Source organism: Culex quinquefasciatus, chromosome 3, assembly GCF_015732765.1.
Source record: "Culex quinquefasciatus strain JHB chromosome 3, VPISU_Cqui_1.0_pri_paternal, whole genome shotgun sequence".
In the NCBI taxonomy this organism is placed as follows: Eukaryota; Metazoa; Arthropoda; class Insecta; order Diptera; family Culicidae; genus Culex; species Culex quinquefasciatus.
Window position 1 is genome coordinate 120,387,536 of NC_051863.1, and position 20,231 is coordinate 120,407,766.

The 20,231-nt window shown below is 38.9% G+C and overlaps 2 protein-coding genes across 2 annotated transcripts; one reads left to right on the forward strand and one right to left on the reverse strand.

Annotated features, from left to right (window-relative positions):
• Positions 1 to 5,229: 5,229 nt before the first annotated feature.
• LOC6045501 lies at positions 5,230 to 6,509 on the reverse strand. The gene is made up of 3 exons (XM_001862828.2): positions 6,378 to 6,509; positions 6,170 to 6,312; positions 5,230 to 6,105 (listed from the first exon to the last, which is right to left on the reverse strand). Exons 2-3 carry the CDS (start codon positions 6,296 to 6,298, stop codon positions 5,299 to 5,301), a joined length of 936 nt encoding a protein of 311 aa, XP_001862863.2. The 5' UTR covers positions 6,299 to 6,312; positions 6,378 to 6,509; the 3' UTR covers positions 5,230 to 5,298.
• Positions 6,510 to 8,108: 1,599 nt separating this feature from the next.
• On the forward strand, positions 8,109 to 18,974 carry LOC6045504 (phosphatidylserine lipase ABHD16A). Its single transcript, XM_038258910.1, is given in 10 exon segments — positions 8,109 to 8,638; positions 8,735 to 8,788; positions 8,976 to 9,289; positions 16,667 to 16,806; positions 16,870 to 17,123; positions 17,186 to 17,339; positions 17,342 to 17,534; positions 17,594 to 17,733; positions 17,792 to 17,928; positions 17,995 to 18,974. Coding segments are annotated over 10 exon segments (1,557 nt in total). The 5' UTR covers positions 8,109 to 8,578; the 3' UTR covers positions 18,106 to 18,974.
• Positions 18,975 to 20,231: the final 1,257 nt, after the last annotated feature.

Genomic DNA, 20,231 nt, shown 5'->3' on the forward strand with positions numbered 1-20,231 from the left:
TCCAATCATGCTGTGTTCGTACACTGAAATAAAAAAATAGTACCAAATTCCAACCAAATTCCTTTATTCTAGGAAGTTTGCCTCTTTGCCTTATTTAGTAATCGGGTTTTTTGGATTACTAAATAAGGAAAGGAGCCAAAATTCCTAGAATTAAGGACAGTCTGCGATCAGCAGAGAAGCGAGTCAGACGTGCGTCCCTCACAAACCACAAAAGTGGTAAAAAGTGCAAAAAATGCCTCACGGCAAGAAAAAGAGGCGGTCCTCACCAGCAGGATCGGCAGATTTGAAGAAGCTAAAGAATGCCGAAGCGCTACCTGCAAAGCCAGGCAGTTTGAGCAAGGACGCTCAAAAATTGTCTGGAAACCAGTTCGCTACCCTCCCTGTGGACGTGAGCGAGAAGGAAGAATTTGAACGACGGGAAAAGTTGCCACCCATTTTTGTGAAAACATCGTCATCGGATTCGGTGCGAAAGTGGCTGACCGGGTTTATCAAATCTGGTGCTTTACGAGCTTCCATTCGCTTGTGTGCTGATGGACTCAAAATTCTGCTACCTACCAGAAAGGATTACAACTACGTTCGGGATTTCCTGAACAACACAAAGATTGAATACTACAGCCATGACGATCCAGGTAAACGCCCCATAAAACAGGTCCTCCCTGGCCTGTATGACATGGATGTGAGTGTGCTGAAAGAAGAGCTCAAAACTCTTAAATTGAACGTGATCGAAGTCTTCAAGATGACGAGACACAACAAGGACATCAAGTATCGTGATCAACTGTACCTGGTTCATCTCGAGAAAGGATCGACAACACCTTCTGAGCTGAAAGCAGTTCGGGCAATTTTCAACATCATCGTGACTTGGGAACGTTATCGTCCAGTGCACCGTGACGTGACACAATGTTCGAACTGTTTGCAGTTTGGGCATGGTGGAAGAAACTGTTTCATCAAGAGCCGTTGTGCAACCTGCGGAGGTGAGCACTAAACTCAAGCTTGCGAAACAATCAACGAGCAGGCTTGCCACAAATACAGATTTTTTTGGCACATACCAAACACTCAATCGAGTATAACTTTAAAGAATAATATTCTTACCAAAAACTGAACATGTCAAAAGATGCTAACAATGTTTATCTTTTTGGCCAATTTAACAAAAACTGCTCAAATTTATTTTAACTGTAAAAAAAATTCGTTTGTGTTTCGGGCCTGTGCTGAAAAATCTGTATTTTGTGGCAAGCCTGTCAACGAGAACATCGAAGCCAAATGCTTCAATTGCGGCGGCGACCATTCGACCAAGAATCGAAGCTGCCCAAAACGTGCTGAGTTTGTGAAAATTCGGCAGCAAGCGACGACGAGGCACCAACCAAATCGTCGCAAAACACCACCAACTTTCACGGACGTGGATTTTCCTGCTTTGGCGTCACCTGGAGCGGGATCTGTTCGAGTGGTTCCAAATCTGCAGCCATTGCCGTTGAATCAGCGGCAAAAAGTTGCAGAGAATACAACACCTCCAGGCTTCAGTCAGCAACCGAGGGGAAACCAACCAACATCAACTAGAGACCCTAAATAGGGAGACTGGTCGAAGTGAATTTGAGGTACCCAAACAGACACGAGTTTGACGTATCCAAAGGAGCATTTGCCTTTACGCCCAGCAAAACTTGGCAGTGTTGGCAAGCTCAAAACATACGTTGCCAGACCGATTTAGCAATGTTTGACCAGTCTCCCTATTTAGGGTCTCTAACATCAACGGATGAAGGCAGTAGTGACCTGTTTTCTCCACAAGAACTACACTGAAAGAAAGGCTCATAGTAATATAACATGTTTTCCACATGAATCTGCCCCATACGGCTTGGCATGTAAGCTTCATGTGGAATGCACTTGATAAATTTCATCGGGCAACTTTTGTTAATCCAAGTGCAAATCACGTTAGTTTGACGTGAAAGCTCACATGAATTTGCAATGTTGAGCTTATGAAAATGCTACGATTTTGTAGTGCCATTCAAATGGTTTTCCAGTGATATTCATTTGCGTTAAAAATTGAGTTGCATTTTCTTTATGTTTGAATTTACTTTCAACACAGTTTCGATAATAAATATAATAAATAAATGTAACACATTTTTAAAACTCATACAATACACATGATTTTTATCACAAAATTCTAAACGGCCACTGCGTCGGGAGGTGTAGTTGCAATTCCGTGTCTGCACTGGGTCTAAAAGCACTTGATGGTGGCCCTTGGGATGTACCCCTCGCCGGTTTTGGGCCGGGATTAAGTGGCTGTTGTCGAATAAAGACCACAGTCCGGATCACCGAATCAGGAGCGGATTCTGTAGCCGGCTTCATGGCTGGAACATTAATTTCTGGAAATAAAAAATCGATGCAATATAATTATTTAATGAACCTTAATATTTGATTATTTTATATAATACTTACCGAAAAAATATGAGCTTATTTTTAATTTAAGAACAAATCTTTATTAAACACAAAATCTCTTCTAAAAAACGGCATTTTAAACCGAACAGAAAATATTCAACCACCATCGTCTGTGGCCATCTTACTAATGATGAAGAGTTTTCCCCAAACGCATTCAAAACCCATAACTTTCGAATCTCACGTGGTTTTCACTTCGAAGTCAAGGGATACACTCAAAAAAACATTCACGTTGATGTTACGTGAAAAGCTATGTGGTATTTTTCCACTAAAGTTTTCACGTAACTTCTACAAGATGACTCTAGTAGAAACGGAATTTATTTGGCCAGATCAGTTCACATCGATTTTACGTGTTTCACACGTAAAAGCTAAATGAATCAATTGACGATTTCTACGTGTTTGTTTTAGTAAACGTTATATGGTTTTTGTAGTAGTAGATTTCAGTTTTGCCTCACTTTATTTTATTTTTTCGAATAGAAATAAAAATGATGTCAGTTCAATTTGCACAAACTCGGTATATTTTTCAATAATTTACAAACATTATAAAGATTAGATTTTTTCGGAAACACCGATGAGATCATTTTACCAGTGGTTTAGTTAGCCGATTCTGCCGGCCTGCATGCACACGGGAACCCGTTTCAAGGCCAGGACGACGTTCGCAACGCATCCGGCCTAGACAATCTGACCACCAGCTGGATGCTCAAGAACGAGTTGTGCAATCTAGACTCGAAATCCTCCGGAGAACACTCAGCTAAACCCGTTGGTCTTGTCCATGCAATTTTCGGTGGCATTGAGCACCACGGCACCACCGGCCGCTAAGGTTGGAACGGGCCAGAATTCCTGTGGCCGCTGGGAATGAAGATGATTGCTTCCAGAGGTCAGATTCTGCAAAAAAGGAAAAAAATAGCTGTAATTATTAAAAATTAATCAAACTTAACTTAACTTACCGTCTGGTTCATTTTAAAATAAATTTGGCGAGAACAACTCCAGCTGCAGACCTTTGCCGTTCGCTATCAATTTTCATACTAAAATAATCACGTAGAAATTTCACAGAATGGCGCACTCGAGTCTCGTTGAAGTTACATTTCAAAACACATAAAAGCTACATGAATAAACCTAGTGGAAAAATACTATAAGGGGTTCCACGTAACTTCAAAGTGAACATATTTTTTTTGCCAGAACACATTCACATTATTTTTACGTGTGTCACGTAAAACCTCGCGTAAAACGGGCCTAGTGAGGGGAAAATCGAGGTTACGTGATTGTTCACGTAGCATCAACGTGTGGAGTTTTTTGAGTGTGTGCGTGGTTGCAAAACTCATGCGGAACAAGTAAGAACGCTTGGAGGATTTATCTTAAAATACAGTTCGTAGTTTACTCGTTCTAATGATTTTGAATATTTCAATGAATTTGCTTTTTTAGTTTTAAGTTAGGATTAGTTGTTAAAGTGATTTTTTTTTCTTTTTTACCCAAATGTATTCGATTAAATGAGAACATATAAAACAATTTTAAGTTAATAAATGAATGTGAACAGTTAATAATAAAACGAAAAATATAACAAAGATGAAGAGCATATAGCCATACCACTTAGAATGTAAATGAAATATAATTATTATAAGAAAGTTCAATAAAGACATATTTAACTTCAAAAAAAATTTCAAATTTCCTAGAATTAAGGAATTTGGTACTTTTATTTTTGTTTCAGTGCAGGGAATTGCTGTATAGCCATAAGTGTTTGAAGTATGGTGGGCGAAGGCACCGAATACCCATATTTACACATAGAATTTCAGGGCGCCGACCGCAGGATTCGAACCGGCGACCTCTTGATTATGAGCCCAATGGACGGTCCGATTGATCCATACGTGCGGTACAGGTATTAGTACCGTCATCAAGGGTGACATCGGGTCTGAGGGGTGAGATTGGTGTCGTGATCGGGGACTTTCTTTTATAATAAAAACACAGATATTTTGCAATCAACAAACAACACGTCTTATTCCACAGAAATTAACCACAAAACTGATTTGACAATCTTCATTCTCTCTTTCGCCGGCCGCGCGCATCTCGTTGTTTTCTCGCTCGTTGTTCTCTCTCGCAGCTCGCTAGCGCGCTCTCGCACTCAATCCACGATTAGCTAACAAGGCAATATTCATGAAGGTGCGCACTTTTTGTTGCGCTCTTAACTCTTATTTATGAATTATATCAATCTTATAATAAATACTCATTTAATAATTTATTACATATTCAATCCTGCAACCCATAATCCCTACAATTGGGTCATTCAAATTTCAGCATTTTTGTATGATTAATCTCACCCCCGATTAACAATGTCACTCTTGATGACGGTACTAGAAAGTAAAAGACTGTTTGTATGAGACTTAAAAAAACTGAAATTTTCTTGTTTTTTTTTTTCCTTTATTCGCTGTTTTTCAGCAACCAGTTACCAGAGGTCCAATTTTAAATGTCTCTCAAGTAAAGTTATTGGAAATTTTTATCAACTTTTCGAAAAAAATGTTTTCAGGAATGGAAAATCATGGGCATTATTTAAAAAATAGAAAAACTGGAATTTATCAGTTAAATACCTAGCTATAACTTGAAAACTGTGCTCTTTATCAAAAAGTCTGTTACATTTAAAAAAAAAACTGAAGTCATTTGTTCAGTTTTGTCAGGAGCTAGATAGCACAGGATAGCTCCATAGCTGCCTATCAATCATTTTTTACCTTTTATAATGGGAGAAATAAAAATAATGCAATTTCACTTTCAATGTTTTATTATTTTTTAAAACCGACAATAAAAGGGAATGAAATATACTACAAAGTAAAAGTTAGCGTCATTTAAAAAAAAAAACATCACGGCACAGTTTCCAAAAGTCAGCATTCACTTCATTCTGAGCGTCGGAATTTTGGAAATCCGCGTTTGGAGCGGCTTCTTGGCCACAATCTCGGCACTTCCGCCAATGGCCGTGGCATTGTTTTGCTTCATCTGGCCAAACAGGGCCGTCTTGCGCATATTGGCCGGGGTCTTTTTCACGTTGGTCACGCACCCGAGCGGCGTCCGCGGGGCCGAGTTGATGGCCAATCTTTCGAGCTTTTCCTTGACGGGAGTTACCGCTGCGGCGACAACATTTTCGTCCTGAAGGATGACGATGGGAGTGGATTTGTCTTGCGCGGTTTGACTTGTTTCGGCTTCTTCACGCTGTTTCTGGTCTTCCTCTTGTTTCTCTTCGTTGGTGTCCTTCTCCTCAAACACAATGGGCGTCCGCTGGATGTTGATCGAGGGTGAGCGAGGATCTTTACCTGAGGCGTCGTGCAGTCCCTGGATTATGCACTCGATGTCCGCCTTCAGTTCGGTGTTTAAGCTAATGTCGCTGAACAAACTAGGAGTTTCGGTGACGACGGCGTCCACCTCGCTGAAGGTGCCCTCGTCGCAGCTGATTTCTTCGTACTCGAGTGACGTCCCGCAAAGGCCAACGTTGGACGCGTTGCTTTCGTCGTGTTGGCCACCGGCCGAGGACAACATCAGCGGGGTGCGATCGAATGAGCTGGGCGAGCGGGGATCCAGCAGGGACTGCAGTTTGGAACCGGCGGCATTTTCGGGACGGATCGGAGTTTGGGTGTTGTCCAGGATTTCCGTTAGATCCGCCGTGAGGTCGCGAACCTTTGTGATGATTGGTTTTTCGAGGATCTGAGGCGAATATTAGCAACTTTAGCATTCATCCAAGTAACTTTTAATCCAAATAAAATCCTACCTCAGCGATTCCGATGGGACTTCGGTTGATGTTTACCGTTGGTGAGCGCGGATCCTGTAGCTGGTTATTCAGCGGCTGCTCCGGGACTTTGATCGCAGCTGGAGCGATCTTGCTGTGAAAAATGCCCATTCTGATGTTCCAATCTATCAAATAAATAAAACCACAATGAGCAACTGTTAACCTTTTAAACCGCAAATTAGTTAGAAACCTTTTAAATTCGGGAGCGCAAAATGCAACGAACTTTCAATGGCGGTTTGTACACTCTCTCTGTGTTTGGTGGTGGCTGACGGATAACGGTGGGTGAGGCGGGAGGCAAAGCATAAATTCAAACGGCTATGCTGCGCAGCATGACAGAAGAGAAGGAGGGGGATGATGGTTTACTACTCGTGTCAGTCGGATGTTGGCTTTACACGGAAAGGAGAAAGAAATCTAGAATGAAAAGACAAAACCATTGAGTTATTTTAACTCAGATTGCATTAAAGTGTAAACAGAAAACAGTTTTAAAAGTTTTCTTCTCGAGGGGCAGAACCAGGGCAGGACTCAGTTAATCGACTATTTCTACACTAATTAATTAGAGCTGATTTTTGTCAATTGGGTCCTAAAATGAAGCTTAGATTGCTGATACACTCAATCCCCGGTGGTTGGTCACTTTTTCGTTTGACACTTTTTTAGTTTGTACCCCGTTGGTTGGTCAAAGTCAAACTAGAAAGTGACGAACTGTCACTTTTGACAGGGCGCTCACGCACACTATCAAAACAAACGTTTGGTAGTGAGTGTGAACTCCGTGTAAACGGGGTGTCAAACTAAAAAGTGACCCCGTTCGTTTGACAACAGTTGGTGTCAAACCATCGGGGTTTGAGTGTATTATTGTTTACAGCGATAAAGCTTATTTTTCTGAGTACAATGACCGTTTGTACGACCACAAAGAGTTTAAAATGGATTTTTAAATCAATTTTGAAAAATTAACCTCGCGGTCCTTCTTGACAGAAAAGCTCCTACTTGATAGCTCGTTCCGTGGGGACCATAGTTATGCTCATGCGAAAAAATGTTGTATTGTCAATATTTTTTTTTTGCATTAAAATAAAAAAAATGATTAAAAATGGTTTTCAATCGTGTTGTTTACCGTTGTAGTACATAAAAATTGACATTGGGCTTTAGTAAATAACCAATTGGGTCCTAAAATGAAGCTTAGATTGCTGATATTATTGTTTACAGCGATAAAGCTTATTTTTCTGAGTTCAATGACCCTTTGTACGACCGCAAAGAGTTTAAAATGGATTTTTAAATCAATTTTGAAAAATTAAACTCGCGGTCCTTCTTGACACAAAAGCTCCTACTTGACAGCTCGTTCCAAGGACACCATAGTTGATCCATCGAAAAAATGTTGTCTTGTCAAAAAGAAATTTTGCATTAAAATGAAAAAAAGTCATCACAAATGGTTTTTAATCGTGTTTTTTACCGTTGTACATAAAAATTTACATAGGGCTTTAGTACCCAATTGTGGACACCGAAACCTGGTATGACTCCGAGATGGACGATTTAATCGACGAAAAAAAGAAATGTATTTTGAAAATTCTGAAGGCGACCGTAATGAATAAACCTCGGCTCATAATTCGTGTTGTAGGGAACAACTTTACCGAAGAGTGCGAAAAGATTCGTCAATTATAAAAAAAAATACAGAATTTATAACACCACCGCTGAATTTTTTTCTTCAAGCTCTTCTGGCAACCATCAGCTTGCTTGGTTGCATTTATAAATATGTAGTATAATCCAAATTTCGACAACTTTTAATGATTGTGTTATTTTCTTCTCATTCACCTTGCACGCAAGTTATGCTGGCCAAGCATGTTTGACAGTTCGATTTCCCTCCCTTCTCCCGCACCACCTCATCCCACCACATCAACAAAGCATAACCAGCATAACACGTTTTGTGCTTCCAAATTTTATGTTTTTTGTTTTTGTTTCCCCCGCCGCCAAGTCCCGCTAGCTTTGCCCCCCTCAACGTGCGCATGTGTGCGTGTGCGAATGTTTTGCTTGTTTTCTTTCGCAGCTGATTCGACTTGTGTTGGTTTTGATGGGGCTTTTGACGTCGCATTCGTCGCGTAATGATTTTCCCCCGTGTGTCATGCTGCTGTATTAGATAAGTGGCAGGCCTGCTTTGACGGTGTCTAGTGTCGTGGGTCCGCGCAGGCACATTTATTTTGGCAAAACTTTAGTGTTTTCAGCTGGGTTTTCCTCGGGTGGCGTAAATAAATAAACATTCCGGAGTTGTGTTTTCGCGGATCGATAACGGGAACTTGATTGGGGGGAGTGCGAGTGTCGGAAGTTTTCCCCGTGAAGGTTCCTCGTCCAGCTCGATTGGATATTGAATTTAATTGCGAGTTCATATTGGAGAAAAAATCGCAAATCATGCCATTCCACAAATATCTTTTCACGCCGAGACTCTTCAAAGAGTACGACGGAACAAAGGTAGGTTTGCCACATGGCCAGTTTTTGTCTTTTTGCTTACCTTCCCAAAAAAAATCACTTAAAAGCGTCAATTAATTTTCTCCTTTACTTTCGCAGGATGTTTACGAGCCCGGAACGCTGGAAAAATATGGTGACCAACTTTTGACCGCTGTTAGTATTAACAACAAAAATAGTTCTAAATGTAACGCCAGATATAGCCTCTAGTCCAAATTCTTGTTATGCAAATTAAACCCTCAAGGTTCTTCTTTACACCAATTCGATAAAGATCTTTTTTACGCCTGAATTTCGTCATCCTCTAATATTAATTTCCTTCCTCTCTTTTGCCGTCCTTCGCCAGCTAAACCTGATGTGGAGCCTCGGTTACTACACCTCGCCACTGCTGATAACCTTCCTGTACCGGCGGGGTTACTTTGTGGCCGACTCGGTCGGTACGCTGGCCAAGTTTGGCACCGGAATCGGTCTGCTGGTGGCGTTTTCCCTTTGCATGCGGGGTCTCGGTCGGTCCATGAACGTGGTGTACGTGCGCTTTGCCGAGTGTCTGGAGAATGCTAAACGTGGAAGCCAGGACCAGGATGCGGCCAAGAGTACCATCCGCCGTTACGACTTTGACTTCCGGGCCTGGCCAGTGGACTTTACCGTGACGAGCAGTGTGTGAGTAGCTTCTAAACCATGTTGAATATCTGTTTTTTTTTTGTTTTGCAAATCCGTTGTGAAACTAATAACTTGTCATGTCAAACTTGAACGACGAAACTTCGTACTTTTCTCTACTAAAAATAACAAAATTGAAAAGTAGTTCTTTTAGATACAAGAACAAAAATGTTCTTTTTAAAAATCTTAAACAGTTGCTTTTCTCCATACATTTGGACGATTTATTCCACACAAACTTCAGGTGGTTACACTAGGGTTCCGGGCTTTCTCGGGGCTACCCCCTGAAATCAAAGATTGACCCATTACTAGGCTAAATTCCAAAGTTAAGCTCATGCTGACCACGGGAACCTCTCCCTCTAATCGCTTGAAGTTTGTATGGAAATAATCGTCAAAATGTATGGAGAAAAGCAACAGTTTCAGCAATCTTTATGAATTCTCAGATGTAGAACTTTCTTTAAATTTATAACAACTTTCCCCAAGACACTATATTTTTAGGTTTTTTTTTGCTGAAAAGTTATAAGCTTCCGAAAAGGACCGTTTTTGCGCAGACGATTCTAAGGGGCTACTTGCGCTAACGTTTTCGCAGCGCTTAAGATATAAAATTGCTTCCAACTACCGGCAATATATTCTCCTGCACATGCTTTCGCTTTTCACGTGAAAAATAATCCCGAAAGATGTAATTAATTAGCAAGCGCTACAAAAAAACAAACGCCCTGAGTAGCTTGACGTTTTACCTATTCTGGTCGAAGGCTGACGAAAACCGAGCAAGAAGTGAAGGCAAAATAGGCTGTCTGTAAACATACAATTTGTAAAGTTTAAAAATTTATTTAAGTCGCATAGAATTTTTTGACCGACGTCCACTTTCACCTTTTTAGTTTGACACCCCTTTTACACGAAATTTACACACACTACCAAACGTTTGTTGTGATAGTGTTCGTGAGCGTCGTGTAAAAAATGACAGTTCGTCACTTTTTAGGATGACTTTGACCAACCAACGGGGTACAAACTAAAAAAGTGTCAAACGAAAAAGTGACCAACCACCGGGGGCTGAGTGTAAACCCCAACCCCGGATTTTGAAGAAAAAAAAAATAGAAAATTAGAAATATAAACTAAACAAGATAAATGCAAGTTAAAATACTAAGAATAAAACAAGAAAAACATAAAACAAAAGAAGCTAAGATTTTCGTAGAACCAAAGTTGCTCAAAATGACCTTCTTAGCGGGAGAAAAGAAAAAAAATCGAAAAAATGTGTTCAGTAGAGGGTTAATCCTAAATGTTTGCTTTAAATCTAGAGTACCTTTTCAAAACCACCTATGTTCCATGGGTTTCCTATGTACATAGGACCTTTTGAAAAAATATGCTACAAATAACATGAACTGGCAACCACAAAAGTGTGCTAAAAGAAAAAAATGAATAATTATTAATAATAGAAATTGCGTGGGCAACACCCTTGTAACATTTTAGGTTTTAATTGGGCCATAAAAGCCTTTTTAGGCCGTATGAGGGTTTTCAGAACCATGATAAAACCTGTAAGTTTAAAAATGTTACTAGGGCAGACATTTTCGTCAGACGAGAATCGGCTTTGATGCTTGTAAAATGCTTGTAAAAGAAAAGAAGTAGAAATGACTTTGGGTAAAAGCCAAATTCCACAAAAATCTGCTTTACTTGTTGGTTTTAGTTGGTTGGTTTTATTACATTTCAAGGAGCACCCCGGATTATCGACCATCATTCAGACATCACCGCTTAGAGTTATGGGAATGTGTATATTTACCCCATGATCAATTGTTTCTAGACAAGACTGTTGAATTTAGTTTTGGCTCGGAACTAAATAGAGTATGAAATAAATAACATAAAAGTAAATTAGAGAAAACTGGTCGGTTCTATAAATAACAGGGTGACCACTCAAATCCCATTTTACTATCCACCTTGAAGAGATGAATGCACAATGGTGTAAAGTCTCTATAATAAAACTAAAAAAAAAAAATCCCATTTTCAAATTCCCGTATTTTTCTAGACTTTTAGAGAAAGCTCTAGTAAGAGGCATTTCTTATCTAAAGAATGATTTCAAACAAAAAACTTTCTAAAAGAAAAGTCAATGTCAACCATCGAAAAAAAAAAAATCTAAAAGAATAAAAAAAAAAATAAAAAAGGTATTTTTTGCAAACACAGATACTGAACAACATATAAAAAATACTTCCAAAATTGACTTCGTTGTTATGATTCAGAGTAGAAACACAAACAATAAGTCTTTGAAAAATAATCGAAAGTTCAACAATACTTATAACCTACATGTTATTTTTTAAATTGGGAAACGTATAGTTTTTGATACTTCGTTTCAACTGGAAATGGAAAGTTAAAGATAACTAAATTTGAAATTTCAATCCTTTTTTTTTCAAGGTGCAACGAATTCACAAAAAAAAATGTTCAGCCAGGTTCCCTTTTCAATTTTATAATTTTTGATATTGATTTTTGTAATCAATGTTGATTTATCTAGTGATCAGTATTAAACTATTTTTGTTTTTTTTTTTTCAATAAAACTCCAGTTTGATAGGATTTTATGTTTGCCAACATATTTTAAGCAAATTTTTTGAAGAGACCATTTTTTTAAACAATTTTGCAATTACTCAAAATTTCTTGGATTAATGTTTTTTTTTCAATTTCATTATCTATAGTACTACTACTTACTATAGTACTACTACTTAGATGTTATGGTACCAAGTTGCGTCTCTCAATTACGAAAATTTTGGTACCCAGACATGTATAGGTCATCGCTGAAATTTTAAAGTTATCGCAGTTTTAGTGAAAAAAGTTGATTTTTTGCCGATTTCGTCATTTTCCCGTTTTTGCGCGTGGCGCGTCGAAAAACGCAGTTTTTATTTTCAAAAAATCGTATCTCCAAAACTTACGGTTCGACATCGCCAATTTTTTGATATGTTATGTGAAATTTTCCGAGGAATCCGATAAAAATATTTTCAGACATAGGCTCTTTGGTCCAGACACGGTCAAAACGCCATTTTAAGTTTTCATACGACTTTTTCAATAGTTAAGCTAGATTTTTGGAACTTTTTACTATTTTTCCCAAATAGCCAAACTCATCACCTTTCTTTTGCGTCTAAGACAGCTAAAATCGGATGAAATGGCGCGGAGATATGATTTTTAGAAAAAAGTGGTTTTTGCGAAAAATGACGAAAATTGCCATTTTTTGAACCACCCTAGCACGATGTAGGCCACCCTAATGGCCAAACAAAAAAATACGGGTCTAATTATTTTGGCCAAGGAACCCCCAGAAAAATTTTGAGCCCGATCGGAGAACTTTTTTTTTGGTTTAGGCTCTTTTCAAATGGAATTGCTGTATATATATATATATATATATATATATATATATATATATATATATTTTTTAAATAGTGAAAACCATAAATTACTATTGAGCAATTTCAGCCCAAAACAGGAATTTTTTAGGTGCTTTTTTCTCGACCCTCTCCGATTTCAATGAAACTTTATAGACATGTTATCCTACGCTTATATAAGACATTTTTGTGTATATGGAGCCAGTTTCACTCGATAATGACATTTGAGATGGGCGTAAGTGTCTTAAATATTTTTGTATTTCGTAATTTAAATATTGCTGTATCTCGAAGCCGTATCAAAAAGTGGTCAAAGACAAACTTGTAGGAAATTTGACGGGCTTCCCGAAAAAAATACACTGAAAAAAAAACACTCCACTTTTATGATTTTTTTTTGTTTTTTAAGTTTAAAAGTCAAATTTAAAGGTCCCCGATTTTTTTTCATTCAATTTTTTTTGTGAAAATACAAGGTGACCACCCAAATTCCATTTTTAAATTCCCGACTTTTCCCCGACTTTTTTCCAGACTTTTCCAGAATGCTCAAATAATAGGCATTTCTTATCTAAAGAATGATATCAAACAAAAAACTTTCTATAAGAAAAGTCAATATTAACCACAAAAAAAAAATCTCAATGAATTTAAAAAAAAATCAAGTATAGGCATTTTTGTAAACACAGAAACTAAACAACCAATAAAAAAACTTCATAAATGGGATTTCATTATCATGATTCAGAGTAGAAACACAAACAACTAGTATTTGAAAAAATAATCTGAAGTTCAACAAATACTTATAACTTCCATGTTATTTTTTAAATTGGCAAACGTATAGTTTTTGATACTACGATTCAACTGGAAATAACAAAAAGTTAAAGATAACTGAACTTAAAATATCGTTCCTATTTTTTTTTTTAACTTCACCATCATTTTAAATCAAAGAATGATTAAAACATAATTGCTGTTATCATTCATTCAAAGGATTTGGAAAAAAATGTCAAGGAATTCATAAAAAAAAATGTTTTTGCCAACTTTCCTTATTAATTTTGTAATTTTTGATATTAGTTTCAATGTTAATTTATCTAGTGGTCTGTATTTAACTGTTTTTTTTTCAATGATAATTCAGTTTGTTATGATTTTATGTTTTTCCACTTATTTTAAGGGGCAGCGAATGACCACCCTGGTTAATGCTGCCATAAATAAATGAACAAACAACAACAACAACTTATTTTAAGCAAAATGTTGAAGAGACAATTTTGCAATAACTCAAAATTTCTTGGATTATTTTTTTTGCAATTTCAATATTTTCTTTATGTTTTCAAAACGTAAAAAAGTTTTTCAATTTTGGATTTTATTCGATATTTGAGTTTTCCGATGATTCAAGCTTTATCTATGGTAAGTAATTTACCCATACTCATAAAAAAAAGTTCAAGGGCAGCATTTAAAAAAAAACATATTTTAAATTACTTACTGAATTTAGTTAAACAATTAAAAATATTTACCAAAAAAAACCATTGCCAAACTCAAGTTAGAATCTGTTTAATTTTCAATTATGTGACAAAATTAAATAGAATCATAATTTTAAGCTGGTCATTAGGCTCTATTTTTATATAATTTTCATTAACTTTACCTCTTGTTTTTAATAGCGATCAATTGATTCATACAAAAAATTATGAAAATCTGTGTCAAAGAATCCAATATTCATTAAGATTTTGATTTTTCGTCTTAAACTGCTTTTCATACTCAAATATATTGAAATAGTGAAAAGAACCTTAAATTTAAAGTAAGTTACTAAAGCAGCAATGAGTGAATTCAATTTGGAAATTTATACAATATATTACAAAATTATTCAAGAGTTAAAACACAATTTTCAAACAAGTATGCTCAGAATTCCCGACTTTTCCCGACTTTTTGACAAAAAATTATAAATTCCCGACTTTTTCCCGACTTTCCCGATTTCCCGACTTGAGTGGCCACCCTGGAAAATAGCCTAAGGTGTCACAAACAGACTCACGAAAAATGCAGGATGGAGCAACTCACCTAAAAAAATACAAAAATCATTTACTGAAACTGTTTTTTTCAAAAGTGCTCCTTGTGCAATCCTTGTGAAGTAACAGCGGTTTTAAAAATAAAAATGTCGAAAAAATAGGGTTTTTGATGGTTTTTGACAATTTTTATGACAGACTTGATTTTCAGTCTGGAAAATATTTTTACTGAAAAGCTCGTCCAATTTCCCATAAGATTGTCTATGACCACTTTTGAAAATAACTCGTTTTTTGATGATTTAAGCTTATTTACTATCTAGGTTACTATACTGCCGTTCTACGCATAATTGTCCCATGTTCAAAAAAGTGCAACTGAGAAAAACGCGATTGAAATTTTTCGACCGATTTCTGTGTTTCTACGCATAATTGTCCCGTGGGTTCCTATTAGCCCTATGTGTCCCTAATCGCCCCAGTTAGCAGTTTATCACACTTATTTGTGATTCTCTTGCTATACAACAGGTAAACAAGACATAATGCTTAGTAAAACTAATGATTCCGTGTAAGAAAATACTTGGTGGGACAATTATGCGTAGAAGTTCAACGATGGGACAAACAGATTGGTGTTGTTTTTGGTGAGTTTCCGAACAAAGTATCAGTTTTTATGTGTTTTTCTTAAAGTACACATCAGACTAAACTTAAAAATAGCATAAAGTCAAAATCGTCAAAAACTGACATGGGACAATTATGCGTAGAACGGCAGTATACTACACTGAAAAAAATATTATATTTCCAGTTATGAGCAATGTAATTAGCTTATATTTGTAAGCGCATGCATCCAATTGAAATGTGGTCAAAGACAAACTTATGGGAAATTAGACGAGAAACGAAACGAAACTATTGGCACTACGCCCCCCGGGGCATGGCCTTCCTCTAACGTGGGATTTCTGCTCCAGCGCCTCTGACGAGACAGGAGAAACCGGGACCGACGTTTTACTTCACCATCCGATAGAAGCTCAGTGGATAAGGCGGGAATCGAACCCGCGTCTCATAGCATCATCGGGATCGGCAGCCGAAGCCGCTACCCCTGCGCCACGAGACCCACCCAAATTAGGAAATTAGACGAGCTTTCCGGTAAAAATATTTTCGAGACTGAAAAATCAAGTCTGACATATAGAAGTTGCCAAAAACCATCAAAAACCTATTTTTCCAACATTTTTATTTTTAAAACCGCTGTAACTTCACAAGGATTAGACTTAGAACAATGGTCAATATGGAGACTTTTCAGTAAAATTGTCTGGAGAATCGACTCTCGTGCTCGTTTTTTGAAAATTTTGATGTTTAGAGCACTTTGGAAAAAAACAGTTTCAGTAAATGATTTTTGTATTTTTTTTAGGTGAGATGCTCCATCCTGCATTTTTCGTGAGTCTTTTTGTAACATCTTAGGCTATTTTCACCAAAATTTTGAACAAAAAAAAATCGTGGACTCACCTTCAAATTTGACTTTTAAACTTAAAAATCAAAAATTCTCATAAAAGTGGAGTGTTTTTTTTCAGTGTATTTTTTCGGAAAGCCCGTCAAATTTCCTACAAGTTTGCCTTGGACCACTTTTTGATACAATGCAACGGCTTCGAGATACAGCAATATGTAAATTACCTTCTCAAATGTCATTATCGAGTGAAACTAGCTTCATAAACATAAAAATGGCTTATATAAGCGTAGGATAATATGTCTACAAAGAAAATTGAAATCGGAGAGGGTCGGGTACAACCGATTCCCTATTTGACATTGAATTGCTCTAAAGCAGAATGGAGTGAATTTAATTTGAAAATTGTACAAAATACTACAAAATTATTCAAGAGCTAAAAAAATCAAACAGGAATGCTTGGAATTCCCGACTTTTCCCGACTTTTTCCCGATTTTCGGCGGATTTTGGCGAATTCCCGACTGTTTCCTGACTTTCCCGATTTCTAGACTTGAGTGGCCACCCTGATTTTAAATATTTTTTTAGATTTTTTTTAATTGTCTATAACCAGTTTAACATTTTCCCACTTCAGCCAACGAGCGCAAGCACCCCGGAACAAACCCCTCTGGATCTCGTCGCTACCGTGCCAGATTCTGGCCTACCTGGCCATCCACACGTTCGGCATTCGCATGATCTACCCCGGCTCGGTGCAGCTGCTGCAAAGCTACATCGGTAAGCTCCAATTCTCGCAGTGTTTGAAAAGGTGACTCATTTTCATTTTTTTTTTTATTCCAGAACCGATGCTGCTGCAGGGCCGCACCAAGGTCATAACGCAGGACAAGGGCCGCCGGAACAAGGTGAAAACGGCCGACGGGAACGGCATCGATACCATGTTTGTGGACAATCGCGAGAAGAGTACGAATGGGCGCACGCTGGTCATCTGCTCGGAGGGGAACGCCGGGTTCTACGAGATTGGGATCATGTCTACGCCGATGGAGTTGCAGTATTCGGTGCTGGGGTGGAACCATCCCGGGTTCGCCGGGAGTAGCGTAAGTTTGACGATTGGATGGTGTGAACGACCGTGTGTTGAATGTTGCTTGTTTCGTTTTAGGGTCGTCCCTATCCGGACCAGGATCAGAATGCCATCGACGCGGTGCTGCAGTTTGCCATAACCGATCTCGGCTTTACGCCGGAGAACATAATCCTGTACGGGTGGAGCATTGGTGGGTACTCGACGCTGTACGCGGCCTCGCAGTATCCGGACGTGAAGGAGTCGTGCTGGACGCAACGTTTGACGACGTGCTGCAGCTGGCGCTGCCGCGAATGCCGGAGAGTATTTCCAACATTGTTAAGATTGCCATCCGTGACTACGTCAACCTGAACAACACGGAACTGATCTCGCAGTACAACGGGCCGGTGATGCTGATCCGGCGGCTCGAGGATGAAATTATTTGCTCAGAGTGAGTGCGGTTGAAATTTTTGAAGTTGAAGATTTTTGAATGGTCATATTTTTTTTCAGCGACGGAAACCTTGGTACAAATCGGGGCAACTTTCTGTTGATCAATATGCTCAAGTGTCGATTCCCGAACATCTTCAAGCCAGAGCAAGAGAATCTGGCCAAAGATATTCTCAGCAAACCACTCGAATTCCTCAAAAATGGTGAGATCTAAATGGTTCTCGTTTCTCACAAAAACTAAACTCGATTTCCTTCCCCTAGATTCTGAAGACCTCTGCCTCTCGCTGCTAATGTCCTACCTGAGTGACAACGGCAACAACGGAACCTCGCGGAGCTATCCGATCGAGATCGGCGACGAGTACTCGAGCGAGCAGCGAGATTCAATGGCAAAGTTTTTGGTAAGTTTTCCTTTTCCCCGACTCACCCTCAAACTTTTTCTCAAAATTCGTCAATTTCCCCACCAGATCAAGAAGCACCTGCAAGACTTCAAGTCCACCCACTGCACGCCGTTGCCGCGGGAGTTTTTCCAGCAGCCGTGGGAGATTCCCAGCGATACGGACTTTGTCTTTACCTAAAAAGCCGCCATTGTCACTGCTGATGAAAGAATCGGGTAAGATCAGATCACTGTTTTAATTGTGACAACCAAACAACAACTACAACCGCTGCAGAACAGGTTCCAAGCAAATTCGTCCCACGTTCCAGAAGCTATTCTCACTTTTAATATTACCATTCATTAAGCCATTAGTATCGACTCTCTGTGTGCTGTGTGATCTACCCGGCTTTAAAGGTAGAGACGGAGCAAACAACCGCAGCAGCAACGGTATGTGCGTGTGTTCTTTAGGTTGAGTTTTTCTATATATTTTGTTTTAGTTTTCTTTAATATTGTGGAAAAAATCTATTGAAAATTTGGTTTCTGACGAAAGCGTCTTTGGCGAAGGGAATTAAACGTTGATTTAGTTTTATAAAAGTTTTGAATCGAGAGTTAAGGAAAAGCCTAAAAGCAACAGTGCAAATTAAAAAAAACGAAAAGCTTTCTCCCCTTATATTATAGTGATGTGTGCGAGCTGCAGCAAACATTCTCAAAACAAATAATAATATTTATTGGTAGATTGTAAGAGAGAGAGCGCGAAAGCAATTTGCAACAGCTAGAAGAAAAAAAACTGTGCAGGTTTTATCACCCTCCCCCAGAGTCCAGTGATCACGCGTAGCGCGTGGGTGTAGAGATTTCAAATACATGCAACCAGAAACACAATGAGGTAGAGAGTGCTGGCGAAGGCTAACTGTAGAATTACACTCGAAGGGTAGTAAGAGATTCTTTGCGTGGAAATGGTCCCGTTTTACATGACTAAATAGAGATATCTTGTGGTGAGAGATTGATTAAAAAATGCTGAAGCAAACTGATACTACTACTATACATACATTCACTACTATTTAGCAAAGATAATATCGGTGTGCTTAATCGCAGAAAATATGAGAAATCCTTTATTTGAAAACGACTTCATATTTCAATAAACACCAAAACAGTGGCTTATGCCAAAAGATGCAAAATAAGATTTTTTTTCCGCACGAGTCGTACATTTAACCAACGAGGTTTACCGAGTGCTGAAAAAATCATATTTTGCAACGAGTTACTTACAATTTTTTTTTGCAATTCCGAAAAACGCTCTTTAAAAGGCCTTGACCGATCTTATGCACCAGGTTCCCGACGAACACGCACTGCCCTTACACCTACATCTCACCCTTGCTTACTGAGTCAGTACGAGCAACACGCTAGCACACGCTTTGAGTGTTCGTGCCAGGCATGCACACCTTCTTTTCCGGTTACGCATTTTAACTCGGCCGGGGGTGGTACATTACGTAGGGTTTGATGCAAGTATAAGCGCGCCTAACCATTTATAGTGTGCCTATCAACTTTCATTAAAGCAAAAACTGTTTTATTTTTAGTTTGAATTCAAAAACTAATTGTTATTTACTGTGTATTGTTTTATCCTGAAATCTTCCCTACAGCTCCCTCCGTGTTCGCACGAGAGCATGCAGCTAGTGCTCAGTGCTCCATCGTTTTTTCGGATTTTTTCGCCGTAGTTGATTGTGAATACCCGCGAGTTTGCTCCTGCAGCATGCCAAAGGCCGGCCGTGGCTGTGGCAGTTCGAGTACGGCCTCGAAAAACCCGCGAAGTTCGTCTACCGGCCGTGTGCAAAAAGGTAAACAAACCAACGCCGTGTCGGCCGCCATCGCGCAGGGGAGCGTGAGCGCAGAAGGAATCGACAAAAAGTTACTACACCCCGGATATGTTCCAAGATCACCAGTGCGAACCCGTTCGGGTACCTCCGGTGCCACGACCAGTGGCACATCAACATCCGCCAACATTCCCATCAGGAACGAGTTCCAGATGCTGAGCGACGACGAAGAAAACAGCAACACCGACGGTAGCACCACTACTGACGACGACGACGATGGTCGTGCACGGAAAAAAGTGCCGACGCCAAAAAAGAATAATTCTCCAACGGAACGTAGACCACCTCCAATTTTTGTTTTGGACACGTTGGCGGACGATGTTGACGAGTTGCTGGAAGGCCTCGGATATTGTCTGAAAATCGGTAAGTCGGCAGTGCAAGTGATCACACTGAACAGAAAAAGATTTCGACCTGGTGCTTGAAGAACTGAAGCGTAGCAACTTCAACTTTTACACATACGACCCAG